Below are 20,935 nucleotides of genomic sequence, written 5' to 3'. Positions count from 1 at the left end.
TGCAGGGATATGACAACCCCGTATAGGGGGAGAGGAGGCCGTGGCCAATATGGTCGTGGCTATCAAGGGAGCAATAATATGTTGCCCCAAGCCCAAGCTGACCCTAATATTCCAGTTATTGGTAACTGGTCCTTGGTACAGTACAACAGAGGAAGACCTAATACTTCCAATATAAAGAAAGAAAAAGAAGAAGCATCTTCTTCGACGTCAGCCAAAAGTAAGAATATTTCTTACAAACAAATAACTCTGGAAGAATCTTCCCAAGAATATTTAGAAAACCCTATTGTTGAAACCATCATGTATATTGATGATGAAGATCTCTCACTAAATAATAGTGATGGTTGGTCCATTAAAGACAGATATTTGGATACTAGATGTTATCCAGGTATGGCTGGTAAATCTAGACCTCATCTTGAAATGCTTTTGATCGGATCAGGATCAGTTACCATTACTCATAATCACCATAATGGTAATACTAAAGACTTTATAAGTTTTTCTAAATGTCACATTAATAAGTTATTACTTCCTAAAGACTGGGGAATAAACCCCAATAATGAAAAGGCTATTATAGATAGTCAAAACAATCCTATTAATTTCAACTATTGGGACTATGTTAATGCTTTTACCCAAATGTTTTATTACCAGAATCCTAAGAACAAGCATTCTTGGTTTTTCTCTATTAATCCTGAAATTGTGGAAAAATCTATCCCCAATTGGTTTTTCTCTTGGTGGCAAAAATTTGGTCCATCTTTAGAAATCTTACCTGAAGAAATACAAAATTTGTATACTGCTTGGTGTAATACTAGCCCTTTAATTGAAAAGGTGGCATCTAGTAAACTTATTACAGGACAATGTCCTTGTTTGTTCTTTTGCAAGTTTCAAATCCCGTGGATTTGGAGATGGAATATTACTATCTCTAAAGACAGGTTTAATGTTCCAATTTTACAAAGAAATTTCTTTTATAAATTTTGGACTAATATGAGTTCGGACGACCTAAAAATTATGGTCGAAAAAATTAAGGCTTCCATCTCTATAGATAAAGCCAAGAGTATTAAAAATTCCAACACTCAAAACTTCTCTATGAATGAAGTAAAAACGTATTTTCAGAGGAAATACCCTCAAGAGACTAATGATCAAATTAAGGTCAGGGTTCTTGATTTCATGAAAGATCAGTTTTTCTGCTCTTTCCCAGAAGATAATATGTCAATCTCATCAAAAGGTTCTAAAGAAGTGGATGAAGATGAAGAAGTGTTGGCTGGTGAGTCCCAACCAGATCCCACCATGGAAGATATCTGGGATTCAATGATTGAAATTGTTGCCAGCAAAACAAAATAATTGCCTTCCGTAATTAGCTCAAGGAATCTTTCGGCGGACAAAATGTCCTCTTCAGCTTTTGCTTTAGTCGTTATCAACTTTAGCTTTAGCTTTTTCTTTTCCTTTTTTCTTTTGACAACTTTGTTAAAGCTGTTTGTTTTTTGTGTTTATTGTAAAAGTGACGATGGGGCCCAATGAGCACCCGACTTCTGCAATAATGTTGTTTTGTCGTTTGTAACCGGCCACCGATTGTTTTGGTCGCCTTTTACCGGTTCAAATAGTGAACCTTTTTTCCTTTATAAGGAACTCTTGTTGTTTGGTTGAAGCACGCTTTGCTTCCGCCTTGTATTCTCTTGTAACCTTTTCTCAGTTTATATAAAAACTTTGTGAAATTTCTAAGCAATCCAACTTTTCTGCAACAAGAGCAACCGTTTTGAACCGTTTTGGTATCAGAGCCTGGTTTTGAACCGTTATATATATATATATATATATAAGAGTGTGGTGTCTAAAAAAAACCCTAGTTTTAGGGCTTTCTAATTGTTTTATAGATTTTAATTGTTTTAATTAATCTTTTTTGTTGTTTATTTCTTTGTTCACCATGAATTGTTCACAAAACTTTTTTTGTAATGTTGTCTATGTTTTTGGCTGAATGACATAATTTCGTTACAGAATTTTTTTATGATATAGAAGTAGATGAACTGAATGACCTGAAGCTGCTATACTAAAATGAATATAATTTTAATAGGCAACCAGTAGAAGAAGCTAAATCACAATATGTTCCACTTTCCCTCAATAGTATGGTCACAAAATGAAGACACTAAAACTAAAACTAGGTTTTTGAATGATAGAACAAAATGAAAGGATACACAAACTCCGTCAATATTAATTCTAAAAAGAATAAGAAAAACTTCATATATATTCATACATGAATAGTTTTAAATCCAAAATTTGATATAGTTATCGATCTCTTTAATGTGGCTAGCATCTTGTTTATCTCTTTAGTATTATTGTTATTTTCAGACAATTAAAAGTTGAATTTTTCTATGTACAAAAAAATAAAAAACAAAAATTCATGGGTACCTGCGGATATCCGTGGGTATCTAAATACCCGTGGATTACCCGTATAGAGATACCCGCACGGGTATGAGGACGGATACGGGTACCATATTTATCCAACGGGGCGGGGACGGATATCATACTACCCGTACCCGCGGATACCCATTGACATCCCTAGACTTACGTGCCGTTCATGAACGAACCTCTTACCAAATCATCCATCCAACACAGCACATGTAGCACTCTCAGTCTCTGTTACATTAGATTATAAAAAAAATTCATTTTAATTACCATAAACCCATCATTCTTTCCTCCTTCATTCATAGAGAAAAACACACACGATCCACCACCAATTTTCAACAAGATGAAGATAATGGTAACTGTAAAACGAGTAATCGATTACGCCGTCAAAATCAGAGTCAAACCCGACAAGGTAAATCTTTATCTCAAAAAACACACTTTTTTGTTTTTGTTTTTGTTCTTGCAATCTTTGTCTCAAAAAGACATGATTTTTACGTTTTTTTTTTCAGACAGGGGTAGTGACCCAGAACGTGAAAATGTCAATGAACCCATTTTGCGAAATTGCCTTAGAAGAAGCCCTTAGAATAAGGGAATCTGGGTTGGCTTCAGAAGTTGTAGCTGTTAGTATGGGACCTTCTCAGTGTGTAGACACTCTTAGAACTGGTCTTGCTATGGGAGCTGATAGAGGGATTCATGTGGAGGCTAATGATTCCATGTATCCGCTTTTTGTTGCCAAGATTTTGAAGAAGCTTGTTGAGATTGAGAAACCTGGGCTTTTGATTCTTGGCAAACAGGTTTGTGGAAATTGAGGTTTTGTGTTTTTTGGTGATGTTTTGTTTGGATGGTTTTGTGGATTTAGTTGTTTTGTTATTTGATTTTATTGGGGTTGTTGGATTATATTATATGGTGATGGGATGAGTTGGAAATTTTTGTTATGTCGATGATGATAAACCATAGTGGATTTGATTATGGTTTGTTGTATAAGTGTGATCCCCAATCCACATTTTGATTATCTTGGGTATTTGATAATGTTTACATGGTTGAATGTTTTGTAGTTGTTTGGTTATTTAAATGTTCAAGATGATAAGTTTAATAAAACTGTTTGGATTGACTTATTTGAGCTTATCTACTGTCATAAGCCCTTTTGATATTATTTTGGAGAGCTTATAGAGATTTTGACATGTCTATAAGCTTTACAAGATAGTTTATGAAAACAGTTTATAGCTTATATGAAGATAGTTTGACTTAGTTTTATCTTTGGTTATAGAAAGAGCTTATACATAATCACATATATAATAACCATTTATGCTATAAGAGCTTAATTAAGTTGCTCATCCAAATAAGGTCTGAACGGGTACTTCTACTTTTTGTTTGCTTTGATTTAATTTTTTTCACTTGTAAAGTTGGGACATATTATGGAAAAATTGACAGATGCAAGAGAAAAAGGACAATGAATATTTGATATATACATTTGAAACTTGTCTAGTGAGAGTAATTGGTTGTCATCATTGTCTACTCTATTAAGTTGTTTTTTTGTTTCGTTAATTATTTACAGGCTATTGATGATGATTGCAATCAAACAGGGCAGATGGTGGCAGGACTTCTCAACTGGCCTCAAGGGACTTTTGCTTCAAAGGTTAGTCCATGATCTACATCTTCAGTAAACAGGGTCTCAGTAATTTTTTTGGCTATTTATCTATGATATGCTTGAATTACATACCATACCATGTTAGCTCAATCTATTGATAAATTTATATTGTTGTTTTTCAACATTCCCGTTCCAAGTTTGATCAAAGGTAAACAACCTGTTTGAATAGCAAATGAATTTTCAGAAATACTTAGTAGTTGATTGAGTTCTCTTGTACCTTTCTAGGGTTTATATTTGCATGATGTTTATATGACAAAAATGTTTATTGTATATATTGTTGTGTGTCTAGACTGTAGATTGTGCAAAAGCTCCATCCTCCAAGAAGTAAGCTTTTGCCAAAGCCTAGGTTTATGAATTCCCAAAGGCTATAAATTATAAATAAATTATGTTAGATACAAAGAAACCAATCAGGGTAATATGAAGATTTGATGCTAATGGATATATGTATATGTATGAATGATTAGAGCATAAAGTGTAATGGCTTAGCATCTCATCCACTCAGGGTATCACCGACTGTTTTGTAACTTTAATTTTTTGAAGCACTGGAGTTTTCTAAAATACGTTTCTTGTTATCTTTTCACTGTTATTAATGGATCTTATAATCAAGGTTCGCCTAACTTATGTGGCAGCCCAAAATGAACTCGAAACAAATAAGTGTGAACCCTCTTTTTATGAAGTCAACTAATACACTGAGGTCTGCTAAAGTATTATAACTGCGAGGTCTCTTGCGATCATAATCCAGCCTAACTGACAGGACACCATGGCCCTATAGGGTTTATTACACAAATATTGGGCCTGATTTACATGGGTACAACTTCTGGAAGCTTGTAGCAACTGTGGGAATAAAGATAGTTAGAATAGTCCCTGTAATCTAGGAAAATTTCTGTTATAAATAGAGGGAAGGCTAGGGAGTGAGCCATTCGAGAGAGTTGTTGAGTCATTCGAGAAAGCTGTGAAATAATTCAATTCGGGCAATTTTACGTTGTTGAGTCAGTTAGAAGAGAAACTCTCTCCGGTTTAAGAGCAATACGGCTCTGGTCTCTGTTTTCTGTTGCCACTTTCTTCCATTGTGAGAGCTTCAAGCTCATAAATTATCAGTCAATAACAAAGTTTTCATTTCAGTTTTTTGGTTTCTAACACCAAATATGAACCCCTCTCTGGACAAGGCCTACGGCAAGGGTTTATCCTTGAGCCAATCCTGCTTATCTTTGATTCCTTGTTAGATCAGACCTTGAGCCATCATTTGACATAAAGATTATGAGCTTGGCCACGGTTAGCATGTCTACCTGTTAAAAAATTAGCATCTTTTAAAAAGTCAGCATGTCTACCTGTTACTTAAGAAATTTCGTATCAAGTTGATGAGCTAGGCCACGGTTTTAGAGTGACTTCTCTGTAATTGTCACTTGCTATCTATTTGAATCAGCATAATTAGGTTTTTATATGGTAGAAGTTCTTTATTGTTGAATTTGATTTTTTAGAGTGACTTCTCTGTAATTGTCACTTGCTATCTATTTGAATCAGCATAATTAGGTTTTTATATGGTAAAAGTTCTTTATTGTTGAATTTGATTAAGTTTACAATGTTCAGCAACTGATTTAGAGAAGATGCCCTAGAAAGATTGCAGTACATTCAAGATTTTGAATAATCATTTTAAGTTTAACATCAAATTATTTCACAGCTAACTGCTTCTTTCCAGTAGGTTGTTCTTGATAAAGAGAAACAAGTAGCCACCGTGGACAGGGAGGTTGATGATGGCATCGAGACTCTGTGTTTGAACTTACCAGCAGTAATAACGTGAGTATCACATTCGATTGAGTATATTGAATCATACTAAAATGCTAAATGTAATGGATTACCGATTGTTGTTTTTGAACTTTTTGCATGAGGACATTTGAAATCATACGTATGGTAGAATCTGTTTCATAATGCTACATTTTCTTCGTTTTCGATTTTATAGTTGTCCTTTTTTTCCTTTCTATTTTCTTCTAAATTATCTCTAGAAAATGAAATATTGTGCGCTTCACTTTACCAACTTTATTGATATGCAAGTTTTGTGCTTATGTTTCATGCAGCACTGATCTGAGACTGAACCAACCGAGGTATGCTACTCTTCCCAACATAATGAAAGCAAAATCGAAGCCGATAAAAAAGTTCACTCCGAAGGAGTTGAATGTGGAAATCAAATCGGATTTGGAGATAGTTGAAGTAACAGAACCTCCCAAAAGAAAATCAGGTGTTATTGTTTCTTCTGTGGACGAGCTTATTGAAAAACTAAAACATGAGGCTAATGTCATCTGATTGTTCTCTTCTTTGTTCAAAATCAATTGCTTTTCCCGAAAGGATAAAAAGCATTACATCAAGATTCTGATGTATGATAATCAAATGAGGCAATAAATTTAATGTTGAACCTTTCATGTATTCATCACCATGCCCTGCATCCTCTACTTTCATGTTAGTAAAAAGTATTGTAAATCTTAAAATAAAAAGAAATTTGATGTAATTTGCATATATTAGAATAGTGTAATTTATCTACCTAGTTAACACCACCCTGTTCTTCTTTCAATGTTTCACTTACTGCAGCTTTGAAATCATGGTGGTAATGTGATTTTGTTAAAACTCTACTGTGTAGTTTTTGCTAAAATCACAGTGACATTTTGTGATTTCGTCAAACTCATTGTCAGTCCCAACATACACTTAATCAAATTCTGCAATTTGGAGTTTTTTATAGTAACTTTGTTAACTTTTTTTACGACTACGACATGTCGTTATGTACGTGAATGTTGCATGTTAGAAAAACAATTTGCAATCATCAGCAGTGTAGGTATAAGCTGCTGGTGATCCTTCTGGTCTACGAGTTGAGGAGCTTCATCTTATAGATAAAGAAAACAAAAGAGAGCGTAAAGCAAACAAAAGTTTGAACCTATGAAATACATCAGCGTAAACGATAATTGGGAAGTTCTAATCTATTTCAATCAAATAAATCTTAACATAGGAAGGGATAAAATCCCACCAAACAGAATCATTATTCTAAAGTCTAGGGGAATCAGTCTTGTTTGTACAACGATTGTCTTCTCTGAAGATATGAGAAATAATAAATCGAATATTCTTAGTTAACTCAACATAATTCAGCCATATGTTTCTTAACCTTCAAAGAACAAGACCATGATTCTTGAAAGCAAAAGTAACCAACTAAGAATCTATTTCCATCTTAATCTAGAATAAGTTATATATGCAACAAGCTTGGTGCATTTGACTTATATGTTCTATCTTGAGGAATTGTTTTGATGTTTAAATTAAATCCTATATTCACCGAATATAGGAATAACATATCTCTCACGTTTAGTCAAAAAAATTTCTTATGTTCTAGCATATTCACTAATATATTCTTTTGTGATTATATTCACTGATATATTCTTTTGTAATTTAATGTTGTAGCTTGTAAATGGAGCCTGTACAGTGAAACCTCCACGTTGTAGATGAACCTATCGGTTTCACCATATGCCTTTCATTTTCTCTAATTCAACTGTCATTTTTATATTTTGTGGTGTGTAATGAGTTAAGAACTGCACATTATGATAAGCAACTATCTTGTTCTCCCTTCTTTCAGATTTAATTGAGAATTTTATTTGTTTTTGTTACTTGCAAAGTTTTAAATAATGGTGGCTGTCGCAATCGCGTTAAGGTTGTCGACGATTTTGACTGTTACTGATGTCTGCGTTATAGATTGTGGTCACAATTACCTTCACCACTTACTCTCACTCACCCCACTTTATTCTTTCCAGGTTTTACTTTCTTACTTCTTTTTCGATGTCACAATATTGAAGCAAGCAACCACAAATTCATAAACACCAAAAATCTCATCTCTATAGTCCGAAATCACAACCATATTCACACAAAGACACACTCAAACTCAAAGTTCCAACTTTTTTTTTCTCTCTAAAATCTCATTTCATCTATGTTACACACTTACACAACAACACCAAAATTAAGAGAGTGGGTGGAGGAGAATAGATCTCGAAATTGAAGGAGTAATGGAGCTGTAAATAAAAAGGAGGTGATGACTAGGATCTGGAAATTGTGTTCTTTTTTTTTTGGGCTGTAATGGTCAGTCGCGACCAAAACGTCGTGTCGCGGCCGTAACATTTTTCTGTGATATTTCTTCCCAGCGCTAAAACGGCCAATAACAAAATCGCCGTCTGCGTTATGGATGGTCATTATTGCACAACGATATATCTTTGGTCTTGAAATCAACCTCTTTGTCACCTTCTTTCCCCCACAGCAACAAATACAAACCCATGATCACAATAAAGGCACCTATGATGCTGAAAATTGATGAAAGGAAAAATTCAGTACTACAATTAAGCTAAAAAATAATGTTATATTTCTAAGAAAAACTTGTCCACTAACTACGCATTCATAGTAGTCATTTTTAGAAGAGTTTAACTTTGATACATTGTCGGTCTAAACAATTTTACCTGCCCAAATAAAGTTTTTCACCAAAGACAAAGTATGCTAGAATTGCCACAAAAATGGTACAAAGAGGGTTAAACACTGTCACAAAAACTGGCCCTTTTTTCTCAGTGCACCATAGTAGAATGTACATCAATATACCAGCAACAACAATTCCCTGTCATTGATAATGATTGATATATAATGTTAGAACTTTAAGATTTGAAAGAACTTTTATATAAATTCATTGTACTTGTTATGATACTTAACCCCATATATTGTGGACCACAAGTCAATGTTGAATCCTATAATCCATGCTGAAGGGTTATTACGTTCTGCTATTAATGTGAAAATTGCTGATTGTATTGCTCCCATAAAGCACATCCATGTAGTGAGTGATAGTTGAGCAGGATATCTTTTTAGAGTAGATGCCTGAATATCCAATTACAAGCAATAAGAATCAAAAACCATTATTTAAACTACGAACATAGCAAACAATTTTTTTCACCCCGCATTTCTAAAATGTAGGGGCCAATTTGAGGGGTCAGTTCAAGAACTATACTAACCATTATAACCCTTCTTTTTGTGATTCAAGTCATTGTTAGTTTTTCTCGTCGTGTCATAGTCGAAAATCTGGTTTTCAAGCTATTCTATCATTTAAACATATTTTTTTGTTTTTAATTTTATTTTTCATATTCTCAGAAAAATTCAAAAAAATTTGCATTAGTTTTATTTGATTTTAGGGATTATTTGATCATATTTTTTTATTTGACATGTTTCATCATTTTGCTTTGTTTTTTTGGTTGTTTTTAAAAGAAATATTGTAGCTGCTAAATGAAAGAGATTCTGATTGTTGCTTATATATAAAAATATTTTGGATTATAAAATCGAAAATCTAAAGACATTTTCAGAAGAAAAAAAAATAGAACATGTGAGAAGATCATTGGTTAGAAAAATTAAATCCCTATATTTTATATGAGAAACTTTTGTCAAATATGAAAATGGAGACTAGACCATTAAATTAGTGGACTATGTTAGAGGGTGGATTAGGCCAAAAGTAAAAGCTTATTTTAACTTACTCTTAAACCGGGTCTACTTTCTTTATACACGACATATAAAATGTTTGCATAAAACATATAATGGCACATCCAAATAAGTATTTTTAGGATATGGTTAAAAAACGAAAAAAAATAATCATTGAAAAATGCATCATTCAATACATTTATAATACAAATGTTGCACTTCCAATGAAGATTTTCTATTTTTTTTTAGGGTCTTGCTAACCAGTGTCTTCAGAGCATTGGTTAAGGATTCTATAAATAGAAATTTTATCTTGAAAATTTAAGATGTTATTTTTGACCAATTAAATTACACAACTTTTTCATGAAAACTTGCTTGTTTTGAATGCTTAATCAATGCTTAGGGCACTGGTTAACATTTTTTTTTAATATTTAATGACTTCCCTTTTAAATTACTCATTAGCATTTGATAACTAAAAACTAGTCATGAGTTAAAGTGAAAACCTGCATAATGTACGATATAGAAATTGTGACACAAAATGTAACCGTAAGAAGTGAACCCTTTATCCAACTCTTATTGATAGAAGCACTTTTTGGTTGAATATGGATTAGAGGATCCCACAAATTTCTCATTAAAGGTCCTTTGTATAATGTCATGGTCATAACACCAGCTAAGGAGATCAAGGTCCCAAGTACTTTTGCTATGCCACGTGGATTTCGAAGATCAACAATCTCAAACCTGCATTTTAGTCAACTCTGTGCATTCAATATCTTCTGAAAATTTGGGTGGGCTAATTTAGCTTCTTCAAACAAAAAAAAAAACTTCTGAAACTTAAAAACATATTTAACTCATGTAAAGAGTTTCAAACCTTAGCACCACTGCAATAAAGAAGGTAAGGGAAGCAATAGTGTTGTACATTGAAGCAAGAAAGGTTGGAGAAGTATACTGCAGGCTTGCAAAGTACAAATTGATAGACAAACTGATCCTGCAATAATATTTTAAAATTATACAAATTATGTTAAAACTGATCCTGCTTTTTTTTTTAAAAAAAAAAAATTGTTCTTACCCTAACACTGAAAGAACAAAAATCTCCCCAAAGAGAGCAAATGTCAGCTTTGGTCTTACACTTCTGCAAGAAAAACAAGTACAATTTTCATCAAGTAATGAATGTTCTATCATCTATTATTATATCAAATTACAGTTGTTACTAATTTTTCAATACAAATTGCAATATGTATAAAACTAAAAATATATCAAAGGTCGGGTTAAAATACTAGTTAATTTTACGTTCGGCCAAACACGCACTAAGAATTTGAATACGTTCGAAAAATGTACCTCTCCAGAAAGTACGCAAAAGGAAACATCACAACCCCGGCAACAACGTGCCGGTACGTAACATAAACATAAGGACTCATTCCATGATTGAAGGAAGCTTCAGTGATAAAATATGTTAAAGTATATCCAACTTGGGTTAGGAGCATGAGCAGGTGTGGCTTGAAATCTCTAAGAGGAGAAAATATTTTTTGCTCCATAAGTTTAGTGATGTGATGATGTTTCTTTTCTGAACTTATTTAGAAGCTCAACACATGCACATTATATACAAAAACTAGTTTTTTTTTTTTTTGTTGTTGAAGGAATATATAAAAATTCGTTTTGATTAGGGAATATAAAAATTCGTTGATGTGCTTTACTAATTGGATGTGACTCATGAATGCATTATAAATTATCCTGTTTACTAAATTCCCATTACAAGTCCTTTCAAAAAATATCCAATTATAAGTATGTACTCAAATTTCTGATTAGGTACCGACTTCACAATAGACATGTGTTGTATTATTTCAGAAAGACATGTAAAGTGTTGTATTATTTCAGAAGTATTTTATTAATCGAATGGAATTTAGTTATCGTTTTTTTAATAGATAAATTGACAAGAGTCATTGAAAACTCATACATATAAGTAGAGGAGTTGTCAGTTGGGGTTCGAATCTCGATCACGGGATTCGACCTAACAATGTCAGCATTTTTTGTCAGTTCAGATAGGAGTTGTGTACTACTTGGTTATCGGTTTTACTATAATGTAAAGTGGTTATGAATATGTTCGCAAGACCTAATCCAACTTGCAATGCTGGCCACGAATATTGTTATGCTTGAAACCTTCACCGAGTTTAAACCCAGAAACTCTCAATTGGTTGCATTATATTTCAAACATTAAAAGATTTAGTGCTTTTTAACATACATTGCTTAATCAAATCAAAATTTTAATAACGAAACACATAGCTTGTCTTGGAAGGGTTTTTTATTTTATTTTATATGACAAGAGTCGGCTGCTTTTTGTTGATAAAAGGCCTTTGTAACATCCCAGACTGCTTACAGGATTGCCGACTAACCCCACAAACCAACACGAGTCTTTTCAGCATGCTTTGTCCTCACTCACATGCTTACCGGGAAACTTCCCGGTACTACTCCAAGCCAAGTGATGACATTCTGTCATTACGTAATATTAGGGACTTATTGTGACATTTTGATAGAGTTCTCATGCAATTTATACTGTTCTGGAGTGCAAAAAGCTTAAATATTGAAGTCTGTTCGAAGGAAATCGCGCCACGCCAATTTCAAGCCGTGCTGCGATTTTTGAAGCAAAATTACATCCTCCCTGTTTGAGGGAAATCGCGGCACGCCTATATACATGGCGCGGCGCGATTTTGACGGGTCAGGCCCATGACTTCTATAAATACTGCACTCAATCTGACGAACAGGGGTTACGATTTTGGAGAGCAAAGTGCGATTTTGAGACATCAGAGACGGCTAGAAGGGCGATTTCTTCATCCTTTTACCAATTCATGTATGTTTTAATTATTTCATTGATTATGCTATTTGTAAACTCGATTATGAGTAGCTAAATCTCTCAGAGATTAGGTCAGAGATGAATCTATGTAACCCTAATTGATACATGTTGCTGTGAAACTCTATTACTTATTAATGATATTCTAGTTTTCATTCAATTCAATTGTTCATAATGCTTTTTATATCCTGATCAAATATAAACATGATTTTGTGAGAACGAATGACTACTGACCATAGCTTTCGACTTAGACCTAATTGAATTGTTCTAATAAACATGGTTAGTCTAGGAATGGATAATCGTTTGTTAGTGATATTAGGTTAACGTGCTTAAACCTTTGATGATTATTAGACCACCTAAGGAATTAGGGGCTGTAGTTTAAAAAGAGGGTCCTAACTCAAGGGATTGATTAGGGCTAATTTGTTAACTATCGTGAAACTAGAGAATCATTAGTAATAATAGGTGCAGTAACCAATTAGGGGAAACATAGAGGATTCGACAGACCTGATCTCATCTCTCTCTCCATATTTTCTTAATCAACTTTATTTCTTTTATTTGATTTCGTAAAATCAAACCAAATCTACTGCCTAGTTGCAAACCAAAAATAAACTTTTACACATCCTATTCTTATAACGCGATTGAATTATTGAAGTTAAAACAGTCCTCGTGGGATCGATATTTTTACTACTTCGATAGTATTTGGTGCACTTGCCAAACGTCTATCAAGTTTTTGGCGCCGTTGCCGGGGACTGTTGATTTATTTCAACAAGGCAATTACGTTATTATTTAGGATTTCTGTCTTTTATGTTTTTGTATATATATATAAAAAAAATATTATGCTTTGTTTTCTTCTCATTGTACTGTGCTACTGAAAAGTTTATCCAAGTTTTGCAGCTATGATAGACAGGTTACTCCTCTATGACACAGAAGAGATTGCTAAGTTGCAGTATGAAAAATATATGCTATCTTTTAAGATCAAAATTTTGGACAACAAAATCTCGAGTTGTGGTCATTATGAGGCGAATCAACCAGGTAGTGATGGTGAAGGGAAGAAAGAGGTGATCAACATCGATTACAATACTCAACTTCAGAATATTTTAGATGATTTCTTGGTGTCAAATCAAGTTTTATTTAAAAAGTTTGATGTTCAGTGTGGTGATCTTGTTGAGAAAGCACATGAGTCTCAGAGGAAGCTGGTTCAGATGGAGATTGGGTGTCACAAGGTTGTGGTGGAAGAAAATCCAAAAGTGAGGAGTGCTGACATTTTCCCGAAGTCTGAACAAACAGGGGTTGAGGAAATCACTCGTGTGCAGATGGATGCACGTCCTTCTCTACGGTGGGAGAACTTAAACTCTAAAGGTTTAACAGTGAGAGCATGGGAGCATCTACTTCTTTGCTACAAATTCATGGAATTCCTACCAAACAAGAGGAAGAAGAAGGATGATATATTCTTTCTGACATATTTGCCACCCTAACAGTGGTTGAAGCGTCAAGCTCAATGACGTAAAAGAAAGCGCTGGGTGGGAGGCAACCCACTGTTTAATTTTCAGGTATGATTTTATTGCTTTCAAAAATAAAAACACAAAAATATTTTTCTTTTCTTTTTAATATGAGGCAGGAAAGTTTTTGAAAAATTGTTCTAGTACCTCCTATCAAGAAAATCATGCAAGGTACTAATGTCTTGCATGATTCTCTCTTCAAAAGTTTTTCAAAAATTCAATAAGACTCAGGCATTTTTCAAGAAAACAAGTTTTGGCATGAGAGAACTCCCTGTTTCTACAAAATCACGCCGCGCCTGTATATGGCCGCAGCGCGATTTTTCCCCTCAGCCTATAAAAACCTCACTATTCATCATCAATTTCATTCCATTTTTCCTAGTTTTCTCTACCAAAAATTTCCCTAGACTTCCCATTCACGAATTTTTCCCATCTTAATCTACCTTATCACTTCCTAAACATCATCAAACCACAATCCAATCACAAATTCATCAATCCAAACCATTATCATTCACAATCCATCACAACCCATCATAATTTTCCCAAACTTCACAAAACTTCCTTTTCACCATCTTCCTTACCCACAAATGGCCTCCAATCCACGAAACACCCGCTCAAAGAAAGCCACCAACCCCAAGCCATCCATAAGCAAAGCCAAACGCCCTCGTACCGCATCGGAACCACCCGAAAACGCCATTCATTTTATCAATGACCAAGCCCAAGAGTTCCACAAAGCCATGAAAAGTTTTGAAGTTGTGGGGGAGAGGAAGTTTGAATTCACAAAGCTTGTGAATTATCCGTTCTTTGAGGCTGAGTTACGAAGGAGAGGGTGGACGAAGTTGAATGAGATGATCGATGAAGTGAACAACAAAACCGTGATCGTCGAATTCTTTGCAAATGCACGGGTTTCCGATACACCCTTTCAATCTTTTGTTTGGGGCAAGATCATTGATTTCAGCCCTGAAGCCCTTAATGCATTGCTGAATGTTCAACCGCCGGAGGAGTGTTGGGTTGAGAAACTGAGGAGGGAAATCACTGACTATTTCAATGCCACCGAGCAAGATCAAGGGGATGACATCTTTGAAGGATTGAGGACACCGGGGGCTGGACACTCGAATGATGATGTGAACATGGGCTGATCTACTGATGGATTAGCATTTTCTGCTTTGTATTTTATTTTCAGTTATTTTTCTTTTGATGTATTTTCTTTATCTTCTTTTTATGTCGAAGTCCCTTGAACTTATTTCCCTATTGTAATTGCTCCTGCACTTGTTTAATTAATGAATTTGTTTTGTTTCATGTGACCTATTCCAGTTTGGTAACAGTTGTTTGATGAAACGGTATTCCAAAAGTTCTAAAGGAGGGGTGACTTGATTCAAAGGCGAAGTGTACGGCGTTGCTAGGTAGTCACATACTCCCAGAAATCTCAGCCATAAGGTTCATTGCCAAATTTTGTTTTTCAATTTACTTATATTTAGATTAGTTTTCCATGCAACTACATTTCTAGAACTTGCATTGTTTCTCTATTATTGATTGGTCTTTGTCAATTACACACTGAGGCAAAAGTGCTTGGTCCTGTGAGCCTTTTTGAAGCCTACCCTGTTTTAATTTGTTGAATTTATCCTTTCTTAACCAATTGTGAACCGGTAGGATTAGAACTTTTTGTTCGGTGACAAACTACATTACAAGCCTAGAGACTTTTAGGACTTGTCCCTTAATGTATTTTCTGAGTTAAGGCATTGTAGAATGTTGCTAAAGATTAAGTTTGGGGTTGCTATTGGAATTTGCAACCAACTAAGTTTGGGGTGGGGGTACTAGAGAATAAGAGAACAAAAATGAAAGAAATATGAAATTGACATGCAAAATACACACAAAAATGGTGTATCAAAAAAAAAAAAAAGAAATTGAATGATGAAAAAGGGACAAAACATTTAAAATCCGAGTAACTTCAAACTCGATTGTCCCTAAATGTTAAAAATGTTCTCTAGTACCTTTGCATTGATTGTATTTCCACAAGGTGAATGATTAGAGGATTGAATTTTGTGCTTTAACTTCCGTAGGAATGCCTAACTAAAATTTTGTGTAGCCTACTTATCCAAATATATCCCACCTTCACCTAAGCCCTGTTATAACCCTAAAGACCTCAAAAGTGTGTAATGATATTGACTTTGATTGATGTTTAGAAACTTTTCAAGCGTATGGTAATATGTAGACCTGCATGTCGACTGGTAGAACCCTGTTTCAATTTGATGCGAGGAGTTGTGAATTGGTGGATGCGAACAAGTCAAACTAGCTCATCTTTAGCTAGAAGGAGAATGAACTTTTGGGTACTATCGTTTTGTCAGGTAACTGTTATTTTACTGTCATTTGTCACTGTTGCAAGCAAATTCCTTGAGGACAAGGAATGGTTTAAGTTTGGGGTTGTGATGACATTCTGTCATTACGTAATATTAGGGACTTATTGTGACATTTTGATAGAGTTCTCATGCAATTTATACTGTTCTGGAGTGCAAAAAGCTTAAATATTGAAGTCTGTTCGAAGGAAATCGCGCCACGCCAATTTCAAGCCGTGCTGCGATTTTTGAAGCAAAATTACATCCTCCCTGTTTGAGGGAAATCGCGGCACGCCTATATACATGGCGCGGCGCGATTTTGACGGGTCAGGCCCATGACTTCTATAAATACTGCACTCAATCTGACGAACAGGGGTTACGATTTTGGAGAGCAAAGTGCGATTTTGAGACATCAGAGACGGCTAGAAGGGCGATTTCTTCATCCTTTTACCAATTCATGTATGTTTTAATTATTTCATTGATTATGCTATTTGTAAACTCGATTATGAGTAGCTAAATCTCTCAGAGATTAGGTCAGAGATGAATCTATGTAACCCTAATTGATACATGTTGCTGTGAAACTCTATTACTTATTAATGATATTCTAGTTTTCATTCAATTCAATTGTTCTTAATGCTTTTTATATCCTGATCAAATATAAACATGATTTTGTGAGAACGAATGACTACTGACCATAGCTTTCGACTTAGACCTAATTAAATTGTTCTAATAAACATGGTTAGTCTAGGAATGGATAATCGTTTGTTAGTGATATTAGGTTAACGTGCTTAAACCTTTGATGATTATTAGACCACCTAAGGAATTAGGGGCTGTAGTTTAAAAAGAGGGTCCTAACTCAAGGGATTGATTAGGGCTAATTTGTTAACTATCGTGAAACTAGAGAATCATTAGTAATAATAGGTGCAGTAACCAATTAGGGGAAACATAGAGGATTCGACAGACCTGATCTCATCTCTCTCTCCATATTTTCTTAATCAACTTTATTTCTTTTATTTGATTTCGTAAAATCAAACCAAATCTACTGCCTAGTGGCAAACCAAAAATAAACTTTTACACATCCTATTCTTATAACGCGATTGAATTATTGAAGTTAAAACAGTCCTCGTGGGATCGATATTTTTACTACTTCGATAGTATTTGGTGCACTTGCCAAACGTCTATCACCAAGCACGCTTAACTGTGGAGTTCCTATGGATTGAGCTCCCGAAAAGAAGATGCATCTTGTTGATATGGGTAGTACCTAACAATTCTTATAAGCCTTCCTTCAACCATGTAGTCCCATACCTACACGGCCTCCGGATCCCTCTCATTCCGATGTGTTTCGGTTCCTACTATTGTCGTGGGGGTCCCTTGCGGCTTAAACCGTTCCCCTTAGGTCGGGAACCTTTCGTATCCACCTAGCGGGATATCGAAAGCCACGACGTGGGTGTTACATGCCCACCAGCTTCCGCCTGGTTCGTCCCCGAATCACACCGTACTGGGAGAGGTCTGCTCTGATACCAAGTGTAACATCCCAGACTGCTTACAGGATTGCCGACTAACCCCACAAACCAACACGAGTCCTTTCAGCATGCTTTGTCCTCACTCACATGCTTACCGGGAAACTTCCCGGTAGGTCACCCATCCTAGTACTACTCCAAGCCAAGCACGCTTAACTGTGGAGTTCCTATGGATTGAGCTCCCGAAAAGAAGATGCATCTTGTTGATATGGGTAGTACCTAACAATTCTTATAAGCCTTCCTTCAACCATGTAGTCCCATACCTACACGGCCTCCGGATCCCTCTCATTCCGATGTGTTTCGGTTCCTACTATTGTCGTGGGGGTCCCTTGCGGCTTAAACCGTTCCCCTTAGGTCGGGAACCTTTCGTATCCACCTAGCGGGATATCGAAAGCCACGACGTGGGTGTTACAGCCTTTCATTGTTATTATTTTTGAGTCACTTTTATAAATTTTGAAATTTTTGGGCCAACATTCAAAACTAAAAAATAGGGGTCAATTTGTAATTTGAGGAGTAAATTTGAGAAATATGGGTCAATTTGTAATTTTTAAAAATTTGTAATTTGTAATTTTATGGGTCAATTTACAAATTTTGAAAAATATGAGGACCAAACTGCAAAATTTTATAAAAAAATCATAAGAAGATTTTGAAATTCATATCTTTTAGGTATAATTTAAAATTCTTAAATTTAACTTGGACAAAATATTTTATAAATTTCAATCATTTTGAAAATTCTTCAAAATATCATCCAAACAATAAAATTTGCCAAAAAAGATTTGAATTTCTTAAAAAAAAGTACATTATCTCAAAACATACCTTATCCAAACACACTCGACAATACCATCAAATATTTCAAACTATTTTGTTATGTTCGAGCAAGTGATTAGTTAAAATTTTATAGACTACAAAAGTATTTATATTTTTTAATTAAGGATTTCTAATGAGTCAAAAAATTTAAGTATTTTTTTTATATAGTCTAAATGTTAGAGCAAGCCCATAAAACATTAGAGATAGAACTTTATATATAGCCTGTCAGAGTGCGAAAGAGCAAAGAGTCTATATAGAATATCACATTTATCGAAGCTATTTCTATTGAATTGAGCATGTAATATATAAACATTAAGTCTGAAAATTGACTGAGTAAAAAATAAAACTCAAAAAACTCAAAAAAAGAAATAATGTAAACCTCGACCTAGAAATCTAATTTTGAGCTGAATTTTTTTTAATAGATATCTATAAAAGTACTTAGAAAGGATATGCAAAGTTTCATAGCACTCTAAAAAAGTTTCGATTTATTTTGATTTTTCGACCTAAACGTGCAAAATTGCAATTTTATTCCACGCAAGCATATACTCACGGGTCAAATTTTGTTCCCCGATTTTGTAAGCATGCTTAGAACATGATAAGAACATTCACCATGAAGTTCTAGAGTTTTTAAAAGTGGGAATAATTAATTATGAATTGTTTAAGAAATTTATAATTACGGGGAAAATTCATAATTAATTCATCCCTAATTTAAAAATACCAAATTTTGTGGTGGAGGTTATTATGATGTTATCAACATGCTAGAAAAATTAGGAAACAAAATTTGACTTGCGAATATATGTTTACTCGGAACAAAATTGCAATTTTGCACGTTTAGATCGAAAAATCAAAATAAATCGAAACTATTTCGGAATGCTATAAAAACATTCAGATCCCTTATATGTATTTTCCATAGATTTCATTCAAAAAAAAAAAACTAGCTTAAAATTAAAATTCTACGTTGAAGTTTACTTTGTTTTGATTTTTGAGTTTTTTACGCTTTAAAAATTCATAATTAATTTGTCCCTTGTCGAAAATTTTTATTTTTATATGAAATATAATATTTTTAACGTTAAAATGCCTTCAAAAATCATGAATCAATTTAAGTTTTAGGTCACTTTTCTGGATTTTGTGTCTACAAGAAAAAAATTGGAGGGTAAAACTAGAAAAAAAATCTCAAATTATAGAGTTAGAATCTGTGTTTAATTTATTACAAAGTCATATTTCAGATTTGACGTATATTACAAGGTCATATAGTGCTATTTTGTTTTTTGTACAACAATAGTGTTAAAATTCGCATTCTATATAAAAAAAAGCGCTAAAGATCCGTCGCCAAAAAAAATCACCAATTACTGTATGACCTTCTAAGTAATTTATGATTAAAATTTTATCATTTTTTTCCATTGAAGATGTAGTGTTTCTGAACAACCCATTTCTCCCTCTTTTAATATCTCCAAGCAACAACAAAGAAAAAAAAATGCAAAGTTCAATCCTATTTTCAACTCTCATGTCCTTCTCCATGGCACCTGCCTGAAAACGGGGGGTGATATTTACATCGAAAATTCCACCTAATATTCAAATCATGTTCCATATTTCAATTTGAAGCAAAGACAAGGGACCGAATTGAGACTTTTAATAGTTATGACGAGTACACTTTAAAACAAAGAATTAATTTAAGGAACTGAGTGATCAATATATCCTAAAAAATAATTAGATAATTTATGGAGAAAAAAATTATGACAACTTGCTTCCAAAGTTCTCAATCCATGACCGCTAGGATAAAATTATGTGCAATGTGCTAAATACAGTACACATGGGATGTCAGAGTATCGTTCCAACCATTTAATGGATCATTGTATGTACTTTTGATTGGTTCTTGCCTATATGAAATCACGCAAATATCATGTTCTGCGTGACTCGCCCTCTCAAATTTTCCGAAAAAGAAACTTTAGACCTCCTTTTTCTCACCATCACGTGCAACATCCAAAACAGAGTTCCTTTGCATTCGCGGTACAACCAATTCAATGATGATAGCCAATTCAATGATGGTCTTGCAATTCACAAAGAAAATACGCCATGGATATTTTTGAAGAAAATGTCTATTCAATTCGAAACCAATTGATACTCCTATATGGATCCAAATGTCAAACTCCTATCTAATCAGGAGGCCTCTGTTATATTCATGGGAGACATAGGAGATTAGTTGGGAAATTGAGCTATCTCACAGTCACTCGTCCAAACATTTTCTTTGCAGTTAGTGGGGTAAGCCATTTCTTGAATTATCCTTTCCAAGAACACATGGATGTTGTACTATGGATTCTGGAATATATCCAATGTTCTCCAGAAAAATGTATCATTTATGAATATAGAGGACATACCTAAATAATTGGTAAGTCAAGTGCTGATTGGACAGACTCAACCATTGATAGACA

General features: G+C 34.2%; 2 protein-coding genes across 2 annotated transcripts; one reads left to right on the top strand and one right to left on the bottom strand.

Annotated features, from left to right (window-relative positions):
• Window positions 1–2,688: 2,688 nt before the first annotated feature.
• ETFBETA (electron transfer flavoprotein beta) lies at window positions 2,689–6,602 on the top strand. Its single transcript, XM_085730399.1, has 5 exons — window positions 2,689–2,803; window positions 2,901–3,185; window positions 3,947–4,027; window positions 5,739–5,833; window positions 6,112–6,602. Exons 1-5 carry the CDS (start codon window positions 2,735–2,737, stop codon window positions 6,335–6,337), a joined length of 756 nt encoding a protein of 251 aa, XP_085586525.1. The 5' UTR covers window positions 2,689–2,734; the 3' UTR covers window positions 6,338–6,602.
• Window positions 6,603–7,857: 1,255 nt separating this feature from the next.
• On the bottom strand, window positions 7,858–11,077 carry LOC146956654 (WAT1-related protein At5g07050-like). The gene is made up of 7 exons (XM_085730378.1): window positions 10,844–11,077; window positions 10,575–10,637; window positions 10,377–10,493; window positions 10,012–10,246; window positions 8,759–8,920; window positions 8,515–8,666; window positions 7,858–8,361 (listed from the first exon to the last, which is right to left on the bottom strand). The coding sequence occupies exons 1-7, from the start codon at window positions 11,038–11,040 to the stop codon at window positions 8,241–8,243; spliced, it is 1,047 nt and encodes a 348-aa protein (XP_085586504.1). The 5' UTR covers window positions 11,041–11,077; the 3' UTR covers window positions 7,858–8,240.
• Between the last annotated feature and the right edge of the window lie 9,858 nt (window positions 11,078–20,935).

Source organism: Medicago sativa, chromosome 1 (assembly GCF_051527215.1).
Source record: "Medicago sativa cultivar Bolivia chromosome 1, Bolivia_mono, whole genome shotgun sequence".
In the NCBI taxonomy this organism is placed as follows: Eukaryota; Viridiplantae; Streptophyta; class Magnoliopsida; order Fabales; family Fabaceae; genus Medicago; species Medicago sativa.
Note: the sequence above shows the minus strand (reverse complement) of the source record. Positions and strands in the feature narration are given on the sequence as shown.